Source organism: Perca fluviatilis, chromosome 1 (assembly GCF_010015445.1).
Source record: "Perca fluviatilis chromosome 1, GENO_Pfluv_1.0, whole genome shotgun sequence".
Taxonomy (NCBI): domain Eukaryota; kingdom Metazoa; phylum Chordata; class Actinopteri; order Perciformes; family Percidae; genus Perca; species Perca fluviatilis.
In genome coordinates, this window is record NC_053112.1 from 48,377,421 (window position 1) to 48,391,066 (window position 13,646).

At 37.7% G+C, this 13,646-nt stretch overlaps 1 protein-coding gene across 3 annotated transcripts; it reads right to left on the reverse strand.

Moving 5' to 3' along the window:
- Positions 1-5,815: 5,815 nt before the first annotated feature.
- LOC120543977 (hepatic lectin-like) lies at positions 5,816-10,883 on the reverse strand. 3 transcript variants are annotated; one of them, XR_005636445.1, is made up of 7 exons: positions 10,576-10,883; positions 8,939-9,022; positions 8,268-8,351; positions 7,750-7,785; positions 7,199-7,341; positions 6,925-7,025; positions 5,816-6,187 (listed from the first exon to the last, which is right to left on the reverse strand). XR_005636445.1 is itself a non-coding variant. In XM_039777473.1 (6 exons), the coding sequence occupies exons 1-6, from the start codon at positions 10,685-10,687 to the stop codon at positions 6,118-6,120; spliced, it is 594 nt and encodes a 197-aa protein (XP_039633407.1). In that variant the 5' UTR covers positions 10,688-10,877; the 3' UTR covers positions 5,816-6,117. The 3 variants fall into 3 exon arrangements, 2 of the variants coding, with proteins under 2 accessions (XP_039633407.1, XP_039633489.1); XM_039777473.1 differs by lacking the exon at positions 7,750-7,785 and having other exon boundaries at positions 10,576-10,877; XM_039777555.1 differs by lacking the exons at positions 6,925-7,025; positions 7,750-7,785 and having other exon boundaries at positions 10,576-10,880.
- Positions 10,884-13,646: the final 2,763 nt, after the last annotated feature.

Below are 13,646 nucleotides of genomic sequence, written 5' to 3' on the forward strand. Positions count from 1 at the left end.
CGTCTCACGGTTTTGTGGATACGGTAAACGCGTGTCCATGGTAACGAGTTGGGCCAATCAGAGACATTACTGTTACACTTAGGATTGTGGGTAGTGTAATTTCTCTCCATAAGATCACACATAAAACATGTTTTTCTTAATGCAAGTTTGATTTCATACGGACCTCTTGCTTTTACAACCTTGTAGCTCGGGGTCAGTCTGCCTCGGATGATTTAGATTGCTAATGATAGACACATTTTCTATTGCATGCAGACAAGTGCGTATGTTGGATGTCACGAACACGCCGCAAAAACGGGTGTTAACTTTTTCTGCTACGGCATTGATACAGTTCACAAAACTGCAAACTGTCGCGCATCTTTTAAACGCGTGCTGTATACTCACATGATATTTACTATACAGTATAAATAAAGAGTTAATTAGATTTTGAATCTTGCCTTTTTCATTGTTATTTAGGACTGATTATTTATTGCAGTTTCTCCTAAGGTAGAATTTAAAGCTGCAGAATTTCTTTTTCTGCATCAGTATTCTGAGATTTTTATAATAGTATTACTTTATGCTGCCAACACAAGTGTATAAATGTAAAACAAATTAAATAATAAGTTTATTTACAGTAAATAAAAAAAGACATGAACATAAAAGGATATTTTAGATTTACAGTGTAATATTGGCGAAGTAGCTGCCAGTAAAATACAGTAAATTAAAATAATACAGTAAGAAACTGTATGTCTATTTACAGTAAAATACCTTAAATTTAAAATACAGTATGCCTACTTATAAATAAAAATTAGTTTTTTGGGGCGCCCCCCTTTTCCTTTTTTTTTTTTTGTAACTGTATACCTGTTTACAGTTAAGTACTGTAGTTTTAAAATACAGTATGCCTACTGTAAATAAACAGTAATTTACTGGCGAAGCTGCTGCCAGTATATTACTGTAAATTCATATAATACAGTACTTAACTGTATACCTGTTTACAGTTAAGTACTGTAGTTTTAAAATACAGTATGCTTACTGTAAATAAACAGTAGTTTACTGGCGAAGCTGCTGCCAGTATATTACTGTAAATTTACGGTAAAAAGTTTTACAGTGTGCTGTCTGAAGGATGTTTTATTCTCTTTCCTGACTCTTGTTATGTGAAGCACAGTGGTCAACTTCTGTTGTGTTTACTTGTGCTATACAAATAAATGAAATGAATGAATGAATGAATGAAACTCCTCATTTTGTGAAATGGTTGAATGAGATTGTTGGTTTGGCACCACATTCTGGTCTCTATTTTAGCAGAATATGCAAAAGTACTTGTGTCTGTGTGCAGTAGGCTGCAGTAGAAGGGTGCCAAAAATGCCAAAACACGTTTGTGTACACATACCCATACAAAGCTATACATCTCTGTGAACAAAAACCTCAGCAAAAATCTGCTTAAAATGTTCCTAAAACTAGCCCCTTCTTAATTTTGAAAAGGTAGTCTCAAAGGTTATAGCTACAAGCTGTAACCATGCTGATTGATATGAGGATCATCTTCTGAATAATAATTAATATGATAGGCCTACCATAAATTATTTTAAAAAAGTCAGTTATTTAAAACAACTAATAATGCAGTGTGATGTTAAATCAAATTAAGTCCCACACATAAATATACTCATGTTTTTTTTCCCTTTAGTCTTTGCTATCAACATTCATCAACTGCAAAATTAGAAAATTGCGTTTTTAAATAACATATGCATGAAAAATAAAATTAAAAATGCTTCTCTTTGTAAGTAGTTTATTTATTTATTGTTTTCACAACAGTAGCCTACAAGTCAAAACAAATGCCCATTAGTCCACCAAGCCATTAGGCTGTAGTTCTAAACACTCAACTGTAGTTTGTTTATATAGGCCAGTGGTTCTCAACCTTTTTTGTGCCAGCGCCCCCCTATCCATTATCCAGGTCCCTAACGCCCCCCATCAAATATTATGTAGGCTAAATGCCCCGAATATTAATGATTACGCCCTAATATAGGCCTATTATTGTTGTTACTATTGTTATCAAAAATAATAAAAAAATCAAATCATTGAATGACAATCAACACATGAATAGAAATTATATATATTTACAGGTTTTTTTAAATGTCAAATGCAACCATTTGACATTCAAATTAAATAACAGCAGCCAATCAGAACGACTAGATATGTAACATTCAAACTATAAATAGGTATTATCAAAAGACCTGCTGCATGGTGTGAACCTCAGCACCTTTAGAAGAGGACTATAATTTGAAGTGACCTTGGGTGTCATGAAATTAGCTTTAAATAAAATGTATTATACTTATTATTATTATTGTTATTATTATTACAAACACTGACAGTAGCCAATCAGAAACAGCTAGCAATTTAACAATCAAATCTATTTTTCATTCAAATCTAAAATTGAATTGTGCCAACGGAAAACAAGCTGGCACTTATCAAGGGGTAAAAGCAGAAGGAACGGCGCGCGCGCACACACACACACACACGTATTTTGGTGATGACAAACGACTTGAAGAACGACACCTACTGCCGAATGGACATAAGTTTACAACCTTTGAAAGTTAGTGAGAGGCGTTTTTTAATGCTTAGAAGAGTCTAGCTATGTTTGCTATCGCCTGTCTTGGGAGTAAATAGCAGAAAAAAACGTTTGGAGAAAACGCACCCCCACATCGCGCTGTGTTTTGCGGAGGTGTGAGAGTCCCGTACAGTAAACAGTGACATCACTTCCTCTATCGCTTCCATAAGAAAGTTTTAAAACACCAAATATAAGCCCTGAACTGCCCGCGGGTTTATGGAACAGCTGACTGTTTGCCAAACAACAAAGCACAGTCGATATCTCTCGCACGTCTCTTTTCTTTCTCTCTTTCTCCGTGAAATGAAGCTGCATTCAGGTACAGTAGGAAACGTTGTGTAAACAATCTGACGAAAAACTGTTACTGTGGTGTGCTACATTGGTGGGGGGGGTTAAAGAATACAACAGGACGTCGCAGCGATTGCTTTTTTTTTCTTTATCTGAACGCAGCTTCACGTAGTAGCTACAGAGCTCATTTAAGACGATGCTCTGACGTCCCGTTTCCATGAAGGCAGCACGGAGCTGCACCAAACAAAGCTGACAGAAGCACAGAGAAGATACCCGTCTGGTCCAGTCGCAGTGCTGTAAACTGGCAGCTTTTAATGTTGCAGACTACTTATTCTTTAGTAGTTTTTAAGTGTAAACATGTATTGTTATTGTGAATCTTTGGTTTAAACTAGCTTTCAAACAAACGCCCCCCAACGGCACCTCAACGCCCCCTTTTCCAAAATATTGCTTCCAACGCCCCCCATCATCTTCTGAACGCCCCCTGGGGGGCGGTACCGCCCCCGTTGAGAAACACTGTACTAAAATAAAATTGCAAACAATGAGCTGACGCCAGCAATATGCAAAACAAATAAAACCTAAGTAAAAAACAAAAATGTATTTATTTTTATAAAAATAACATGCCCCAAAAGTTGAGGAAAAAATAAACAAAAATAGTAATGCAGAAAAGTGTTCATTTTTTGGAAGAAAAAGAAAAATTATCAAAACGGTTAAATCAAACAGATAAGTGTTTCAAACAAGTAATCTGTTCAGCAGGACTTATAGGTATGACTGTTAGGCAGTTCAAATAATAAAAGGCAGTTCAAATAATAAAACACCATATTTCATATGTTTTGTTTACACAGGGAAAATCCTAATTTGTCTTTTGTTTAGTAGAATATATCAGATTACAAGAATATCTGAATATTCTTGTAATAACGCATTTAACAAAATCCTAATACTGACTGATTTTTGGCTTTGAAATCTTAAATTAGTGATGTATACAAAAGTAACATTAGTTGTCGTAAAGTTTCTAGGTTATGTGATATAGCATTTTTTATTTCATATAAGTGGTTACCCTTCTGAGGTAGAATGTAGTCCCAACACATCACTATTGTCTGCCACAGTTAGCAATTTACATTCACAATAGCAACCACTCTTCTTCTTCTCTGCCTTTGTTGGCGCATTGCAGAGTTTTTTTTTATCTTTGCATGTGTGTACTTGTGCATGTTCACTAATAAACATAAACGAGGGAGCCAGTCATTTAAAAATGCCTCCGTAGCCCTGTAGAAGTCAAAAACTCCACAGGTTACCTTTAAATGCTCATATTATGCTCATTTTCAGGTTTATAATTGTATTTAGAGGTTGTACCAGAATAGGTTTACGTGGTTTAAGTTTCAGGAAACACCATATGTATACCAATGTGTACATTGCTGCAGCTCCTCTTTTCACCCTGTGTGTTGAGCTCTCTGTTTTAGCTACAGAGTGAGGCATCTCACTTCTGTTCCATCTTTGTTGGGGGTCGCACATGCGCAGTAAGCACTGCTAGCTAGTCAGAAGCAGAGTATGAGGGCGTGCCACGCTAGCAGCTAGGCGAGCATTATAACGTGTGTTACAAAGTGACGCACTTTTGTCTCTGAAGTAAAGGCTGGACTACAATAGAGCTGTTTGGAGCAGTTGGTGAACAGGGTTCCACAGCGCTGTGGAGGAAGGGCTGGCTAGTCCACACAACATTCAGGGATGGGAGAAAGACGTGCTCTGGTTTAATGGCATTTCTTTAAACCAATCACAATCGTCTTGGGCGGCACTAAGCTCCGAACGGAGCATCGGCGCCTCTGTTTAGCCGCTAATAGGTGACTGTGAGCCAGCTACAAGCACCGCCATATGACGCTCCTTTAAGGGGCCATGGTAGTTGAGTTTAGCCAGAAGAATTGAGCCTCCTGCGGCAATGATAATTATGTTTAGGCACCAAAATGAATAGTTTAGTTTAGGAAAAAGATTGTGATTAAAACACTCCCGAGAAACAAACAAGCGTATCCTGGGTTAAGGTATTTTGTTGTCGCCGCGAAGTGAACTCCGCTCTCCGGCTTGAAAGCGCTGTGTTTTGTTGACACCACGTTCTGCGATTTCATTTTGAGATTTTTTTCCATTGAATATTGAAATTCAAAAATTAAGTGTTTTGGCATCCCTCGCCGAGTGGCACTATATCCTTGAAAGGGGGGTTTAATTCTTGCATGTTTTGTTTTGTTGTACATGATCAAAAAACATCCCATCCTTGCACTCCCCTTCAACACATGTACACAGGCCTACTGATCCCCCCCTAATACTGCCACTTATTTAGCCTAGTGGTAAGTAAGATAGTATGATAGTGTAAAACTGACAAAAAAGGCTAAAGGTTGAGGATGGAGCATGGGTGTCAAGAAGTTGTTTTTCCCTGCTGGTGGGGGCTGGACTTAAATGCGCTCTGTCTCTATGGTAGGATGGAAGTCGCCATAGTAGGATGTGAGTGGGCATTGTTCAGATAAGTTACAAACCAGTGGGCCAATCATGTGATCTCTCTCCTTTCTACGAGCCGGTCAGCCAAAGACCAAGGATGTGAATGGCCAGTGTTTACATGAAAGACACACAAGTGGGCCAATCATATATCTCTTCTCTCTACGGGCCGATCAAGGAACAACAACAAAAAAGCTTTCGACCGGCGTGCAGCACATGCAGCCCACATAAATAGACCGGCCCACCGTGAAATCTCCAGTACTCCTTCTGACCAATCCCTCTGGGTTTTTTTTACAAATCGCACCCTGGCGATGACGATAAAAAAACGACATATTGTGCAGCCCTATGTACAGTATGTAAACTTAACTAAGTAGTTATGGTGCCTAACCCTAACCAAACTGTGATGTGTCACAATGTTTTTTTTAAGATGATTTTTTGGGGGAACAGTGGATAGACAGGAAAGAGGGGATGACACGCAGCAAAGGGCCACAGGTTGGATTCAAACCCGGACCGATGCAAAGGACTCAGCCTACATGGGGCGCACGTCCTTACCGGATGAGCTAGAGGCCGCCCCATGTGTCATAATATTAACGACAAGTTTCAAACTGCGAGTGTTGCGTTTAAAAGGGTAGGAATAAATGACCTATATCGTTGTGTGATATGTGAATTTGTGGATCCAGATTAAACATTTTTCAGGGTTTTATATGCTGTGTTATAAAGCTATCATCTTCTCACAGATCCAGAAGTTTTGATCAGTACATGGTATATCATTCCAGCTGTTCTCCATATCAAGGAACCTTGTTTCTACAGTCTTCATCTTTGCCTTCAAAACCATTTGGCTCCCCAGGGCTCCAGTAGCTGAAACCAAAAAACAAATAATCTTTTAACAAAGACCATACAAGTTGCATGTGATGGACAGGTTTAAGTAGTAAAATTAAAATGTTCCCTGTGATTCATTATAGATTGATTGATTTATTCATCTAACAGAACAATCTAAAAGAGGCTTTAAAGGTCCCATATCAGCTCATTTTCAGGTTCATACTTGTATTTTGTCGAAAAGAAGGACATCCAGCGGAATCTCCGGCGGCAACGGAGCAATCCCGGAAGTGGAACGTCGTGGATATAGACTAGGTTGCTACTAGAACATGTTAACATAATTTAATGTTCAAAAAACACAAATATAGTACCTGTATTCACCCTCTGTCTAAACCGCTTTGTTTTAGCGCCTGTCACTTTAATCCCTCCTCCTGAAAAAGCCCAGTCTGCTTTGATTGGTCAGCGTTTCCGGGTCTTCCGCATCTACACTCACGGAGTCTCTGCACCATCATTGCAGCCAGGGAATGACGGGCCACTGTAGCGGCAATTTCTATCTTTGGTATACTCTATGTGACATCACAACTGTACGAAGTCCTGACGGCCTGTTTAAAGGCACAGTTTTGTAGACTGAGCATTTTGATACTTTCACAGTATTTAAATATAGCACCTTGACCTGCTTTACAATCCAAAAAGACATGAAAACCTCACTCTATACAATATGGGACCTTTAGGCCTTTAGGTTCAGCATTTATGTATTGTGAATAAACATATGTGTGAACCTTTCGGTCAGCGGAGTGTCATCCACCCATTTCCACTTCCCGTTGGTTAATTTGGGGGTCAGTCCAATCCATGAGACCTTATTGAATTGTCTTGTGAAATCCTTGTTTGCAGAGAAAAACAGTAATCACTAAATCAATGGAAATAGAACTGAGTTGAATTCACCTCACACCGGGTGAACTCACATTCATTACATGTTTCACTCTGGGTTTTTTTGTTTCTCTCAACAATACCGCTCATTAACTCATAAACTCATTCACACATTCAGACACACACCTGCTCTTGTTTGCTGTTGATAATCACCAGGTCTGCTTCTCTCTGCAGACAGTCAGCTCTGCCTTTGTGCCAGGATGTCTGATTAGTGGAAATGTAATAGAAACTGCGACGGAAATACACCCATCCTTCTTGGGAAAAGCGATCTGTTATGGATAGCCACAAACAGGAGCTTAATATCTCACAAATTAACATATGTGATTACAATGAATTGACCAGTTTTTAAAAGCGATTTTGAATTGATTCATTCAAATTTAATGCAAATGATGCATTAAATTTGACACAAAATGCACTTTAAGCTTTATCAAAGTGAAAAAGAACCGAATTGAAAAGGTCAGTGAATTTGAAGGTCTCATAATATGCTAATTTTCAGGTTCATACTTGTATTTTGGGTTGCTACTAGAACATGTTTACATACCTTAATATAAAAAAACACATTATTTTTCACATACTGTCTGTCTGAATATACCTGTATTCCCCCTCTGTCTGAAACACTCCATTTAAGTGCCAGCCCTCCTGAAAAAACCCAGTCTGCTGTAACAGCACATTTTTACCTAATTAAAGTATAGTTGTGACATCAGTACGGAAGTCTGTGAGTTGTTGGGCATTGGGAAGGTGGGTGGGTGGATCGATGGGAAAATGTGGAGGGAAAACAAATTAAAAAGCTGTGAATTGTACAGACTTTAAACTTGTTCCTATGTTGTTGTTGCACCAATAAAAATTATTTATAAAAAAAGAACAGTAAAGAAGTCCTGACGGCTCGTTTAAAGGCGCAGTTTCTGAATACGGGCTGTGTGCATTTCTCTGTGGATTGAGCGTTTATAATAATACTTATAATACTACTACTACTACTACTACTACTACTACTAATAATAATAATAATAATAATAATAATAATTCCAAAAGTCACAAAAGTTCATTAATGTATCTGCTTATTACACATATTACTCATGTACAATCAAATACAACTGTTCTGCTCTAAAAGTCTACTTTTATGACGCCTATGTTCCATTTTTTAAACTGTCATAGAATTGCTCATTATTGGTATGATGAGTTTCATCCTCATACTTACCGAAGGTAATGAGTTCTCTCCTCAGAACACCAGTCAGGTTTGTGCAACTGAGCGCTATGTCTGGTGTCTTACTGTAAAAGGTGTCTGAAAGAGCAGAAACACTTCATTGAAAAGTCATATGTCAAGAATTACATCACATTTTGCCCATGTGCAAATATCGCAATTTGGTGTTTAACACATGGGCAGGAGGAGATTGGGGAACCAACCGGTGAAGCAAGTCTGTACAGCATGTGTCATTTAATGTCTACTGGACTATAAGCATGTACAGTATACAGATGGAAAATTGTGACTTGGGCAAAGTAACGGCAAAGTCTTCTGGCGTAATTATGCCACATGATCGTTCCTGATTTTAAACTTTCCCAAACTTGTGTAACTGAGTATTACTGAGGCGTTGCTATGTTATCATTCATCAAGTGATCTAAACACCGATTAATTTATATTTTAATAAATAGAAACCCGTCAAAGAGAAAGTGTCATATCTTGTATTATTCAACCAGATCTTCTTAAAATGTCTTAAGATAAAGCACATTTCAAAAGAAAAGTCTAGGGAAACAAAAGTAGAGACTCTGAAATATGATTGTGTTGATCTATCCTTTCCAATTTTTCCTAAATTTCTAAGCAGATTTTCTTTGCCCCTCTGTCTGAACAGACAGAGTTGAAAAAATACTCACAGAGACGCAGCGAAATGTTGAGAGCAGCTTGTAGGATACACAGCAGTCCAAAGCTCACAGCAACAGCTCTGTACAGTTTTCCACCTGTGTGCAAAAATCAGACAGAAACATGCACACAAAATAAGTTCCTGGCAGACTGTTCCAAGAAGCAGGTTTACTGTTATCGGGGTAGCTTTGCTCTGTTGGCATTTTCGGAGGACTGTATGTGGGCCAGTGAGCTGGTATCTGGGTTTATGAAATTTGAGTAAAGCATTATTAATGGTCAAAGTGAACCATGTCATTTAAACAGAATAAAACAAGAAATGTGAATGGCCTTCAGTGTAAATTACTTAATAAATAATAATAAACTTAATAATAATAATAATAACAATAATAATAATAATACTTAATAAATAATAATAAAAGCAGATCAATAATATTTTCATATGTGAACTAACAAATTGTAAAAAGAAAAGATGATCGAGTCTCAATTTATAAATACCTGGGTTTTTTCCTAGAAGACAAGCTATATTTTTAAAGGTCCCATGGCATGAAAATTTCAGCTATAGTTAAGTAGCTAAGTAGTTTCTGTCGCCCCCATGCGGAATTCTAATTTATGACAACAAAACTGTTGGCGCATCCACATCATACAAGCCTTCCATGATCGCTCACCGCCCCCGCCCCTCCTCCACATAGTTGCTCGTAGCCAGGAGGATACGGAGGATTAAAAAAACATGATGGACTCTTCAGAAGAGGTCATTGTCTTACCATAAGTTTCTGCACGCGAAAGTCGCCGGACGGCACTAGTTTCTGAACATAGCCATACTGAGAAATCCAGAGAGAGTTGTGTGGAGCTGATAGTCTTAATTAGCTTTGTAGCAACTCATTTGGCAATTGCTTGAATGTAGAGCTGGGCAATATTGAAAAAATTGTGACCAAATACATCGTTGTCTATATTATGGTGATATTGTAGGTTTGACTATTGGTGCCTTCACAAGATATTAACACAATGAGTTTTGATAAATAAGCACCAATAATGTAGATACAATGACTACGTGGGTAAAGGCAAACAATAAAAATCTAGAACAGTCTAGTAAGTTCAGAAAGTTACATCACTTATTGTAATACAGCCTTTAAAACCAGGAAAATACAACACTTGTGTCATATGACGATATTACGATATCTATAATTTAAGACGATATCTAGTCTCCTATATCAATGTCTATATAATATTAATTTATTGCCCAGCCCTACTTGAATGTAACGGACGTTAATTAATATTAAAAAGTTACGCAGTACGCACTAAAGCTTTAACATCAAAACGAGTGTCTTAGAAAAAAAACTCAGGTTGAGGTTAGGTTTCTTTTATCAAAAGGAACACACTAATCAAGCGACGTTTTAAGTCTGTGGCTTGTTCTTTTATGTAAAAGTCTTTGAGCGACCTTGTAAAAGAAGATTCTAAATCTCAGTGGGATTACTCCTGGTAAAATAAAGGTTAAACAAACAAACAAATATGGAGAATTGTATTCTTCCGTGGCTTTTTAAAAAAATTTTTTTACACTTTTTCTTGAAACTCTAAAATGTACATTTGAAATTAAAATGTTTATCCATATTCCTTTTTAGGGTAAACGTTAAAATGTTAGAGTTCTCTGTCTCACCAGACCCGGCAGCAGTCGCTCCCCCGTCCTGGCCAGCACTCCTGGCTGATGGTTCAGGTAGATTTACATAGTCAGTGATCTCCGATTGCTCTCGATGGACAAACCTCGCCATGTTTTACCAACTGACTGAACAGTGACAGTTGTGTGATAGTGAGTCCCCAGTTTTTCTCAGAAGGACACTGATGTGTAATCCACTTCTTCTTTTGTATTTGTCTCTTTGCCAACAAAGCAACACAAGTTTCTTCTTCTTCCTCTTCCTCATTGTCCCCTAACTGAGACAACTTCATTTTGAAATATTCTTAGTCTTTCCCAATTGATTTTACACAATTCTTCTTCTTGTTTTGAATTATGAATGAACTTCTACAGATGAACTGAGCAGAACAATCCTTTCATCCTTTGTTTCTTCAATGTTTGATTTTTTATTTATTTATTCAAACAAACTGTATGTTGTAAAAGAAAAAAAAAAAAGCTACGAAAAGATAAGCACTGTAATTCGTATAATTTCCAAATTGTTGTTTTTTGCCGGGCGCACCACATTGACTGCTGCTGTATAAGAACGCAGCTGGCTGTGTATGGAGGATGGATTGGTGATAACATACAGGACTATCAAGCCAGAGGGCAGAGTATGCTTCCCGGGTAAAACTAAAGTCTTTCACCCACGAAATGTGTTTTAATACAAACCACAATCTTTTACCTAAACTTAAACTAGTCATTTCGGTGCCTAAAACTTAACTTTCAATAAAAAAATTTAATAGATATGCCTATACAGCTTAGGCCATACGACACTTACACACAACAATACTGACATCATACAACTATATGCTTACATCACATTTCAGTTCCTATATTCAGTTCTCCTTTCTGTATTAGTCAAGTACTGTTTTCTTTAATCCATTTTTGAACTATATAATATAATATTAGGTCTCTGTTTGATTTCACTGTTCAGTCCATTCCACAAGGTCACCCCCCAAACTGAAATACACATGCTTTTAAGAGTAGTCACACAAGAGGTTGTTTAAACATAAATGTACCACTTAGATGATGTCTCCTGTCTCTTTCCTTAAACCATGTTTGTATGCTATCTGGTCAATTTGACAATGTCCAAAAATTCCAATGATTGTGAATTAAAAAGGATATGATTGGTGTGCTCATGATACCCTGCGTGATTTATTATCCGGATTGCTCTTTTTTGCAATGTGAAAATCTTTTGTAAGGTGCTCTTGTAGGTATTTCCACACAATAGAACAGATATGACAAAATAAGCATGCGGTATGTCATAGTGAGTATGTAATGATTTCGGGTTCAAGATATATGTAGTTTTACTGAACACTGCAATGCTCCTGGCCATCTTAGTGCACAGATATTTAATGTGGGTCTTCCAGCACAGCTTGCGGTCAAGTACGACACTCAGAAACTTGTTTTCATAGACTCTATACAATTTTTCATTATGGATTACTACATCTGTTTTTATTGTGCAATTTCCAAAAAACATAATTTTAGTTTTGTTCAAGTTTAAAGATCATCCCCGTAAAGAAAAATATTTGTGTCATCTGCAAAAACAATACATTTTAGTAAATTTGATACTTTACAAAAGTCATTAAGGTAGAGGATGAACAGTTTTGGGCCCAATACTGAGTCCTGAGGGTTGCCACAGGAAATACTACACAACTATAGGCTACATATGCAAATCTTGCTGCATTACTCTCTAATTGTAATACTGCGAATGATTACAGTGTATTTAAATAGAAATTTCATCTGGCACAGTGTGAAGCTTAAACCCTCCATTATTCAAATGATCACCAATAGATTATACAAGAGAAATTTAGGACAAATAAAATGACTGATGTAACATTACATTAGTCATTAAATAAAAACAGAATATCTTTGTTCAGAATAGTGAACTGCAGTGGGGTTGCTTATGTGATGATATCAGCCCTTTTGAGCCATTTAGACACAGAACAATATATCAACATATCAACAACAGTTACAACAATATATGCTATGTTGAAACACAAAATGTCATCACTCTTGAGGTGATGACTCTAAATGTTCAGTAAGCTGGGACCAGTTGCCTAATACAAAGCAGAACTGTGCCACAACAAAGTAAAATATCTTTTTCAAATAGTTACTTTAGATGATGGTTATCAGTTATGCTTAAGCTGTTGCCAAAACTCTTTTTGTCAGGTATTTTATCTCTTACACCAGTGCTTTTCCTCCCCTCCATCTGTCTCCTGCAAGGGTCACACATTACAACCAAGACAAGGGGAAAGAAGAAGAAGATTTTAAATCTAATCTTCCACACCAAACTTTGATCTACCTATCTATCTATCTCGACAAAAGTCTCGCATTGCCAGACCTTCCTCCACAGCGCTGCTAAGGAGGGTCTGGCTAGTCCACAGAGCATTCTGGGATGGGGAAAAAAACGTGCTCTGGTTTATTGGCATTTCTTTAACCAATCACAGTCGTCTTTGCCGGTGCTAAGCGCAGGACGGAGCCACGTTGCCTCTGCAAAATAGCCTCGGGAAGGAACTTTTTTTGGTGGAACATGTACGTTCAAAGGTTGTTTTAGTTGTGCAACAGAAAACTCTGATTGGACAGATAGTCTAGCTAGCTGTCTGGATTTACCCTACAGAGATCTGAGGACCAGTTAACCATAGTCCTCACAAATCCACCGGATCTTATGATGCATCAGCGCTCGGATGCATAATAAACATGATAATCCACAGCCATTATAACCATAATTACAGTTAGAGGAACTCAGGAGAACCATCATATGAGCCTGCTGTCACAGATAGACCAGGAGTCAGACTGAAGGTGAGTGAAGTTTGACTTTTATTGCAAAATCCAACTGGAGGAACACAGAGGCAGGAACAAACTGGCAGATCGTCAACAGGTAAGTAGGGATGGCTGAAGTGAAACTGACGTTCCGAAGCTTTGCCAAGATCCCGAAGCGCAGATGTTTCGAAACACTGATCCGAAGCGCGATTCAAAACACTGATGTCACGTGACTACGGCTAAATGAAACACCGGAGTGTTTCACTAGTGTTTCAACAGGTGGCATGGTCCGCCAA

Excerpts from the sequence above, each read along its gene's own strand:
- LOC120543977 (XM_039777473.1), bottom strand. The coding sequence starts at position 10,687 with ATGGCGAGGTTTGTCCATCGAGAGCAATCGGAGATCACTGACTATGTA. Across the intron at positions 9,023-10,575 it reads AGCGACTGCTGCCGGGTCTG|GTGGAAAACTGTACAGAGCT; the intron begins GTGAGACAGAGA and ends TTTTGCACACAG. Across the intron at positions 7,026-7,198 it reads TCAACAGCAAACAAGAGCAG|GATTTCACAAGACAATTCAA; the intron begins GTGTGTGTCTGA and ends TCTGCAAACAAG.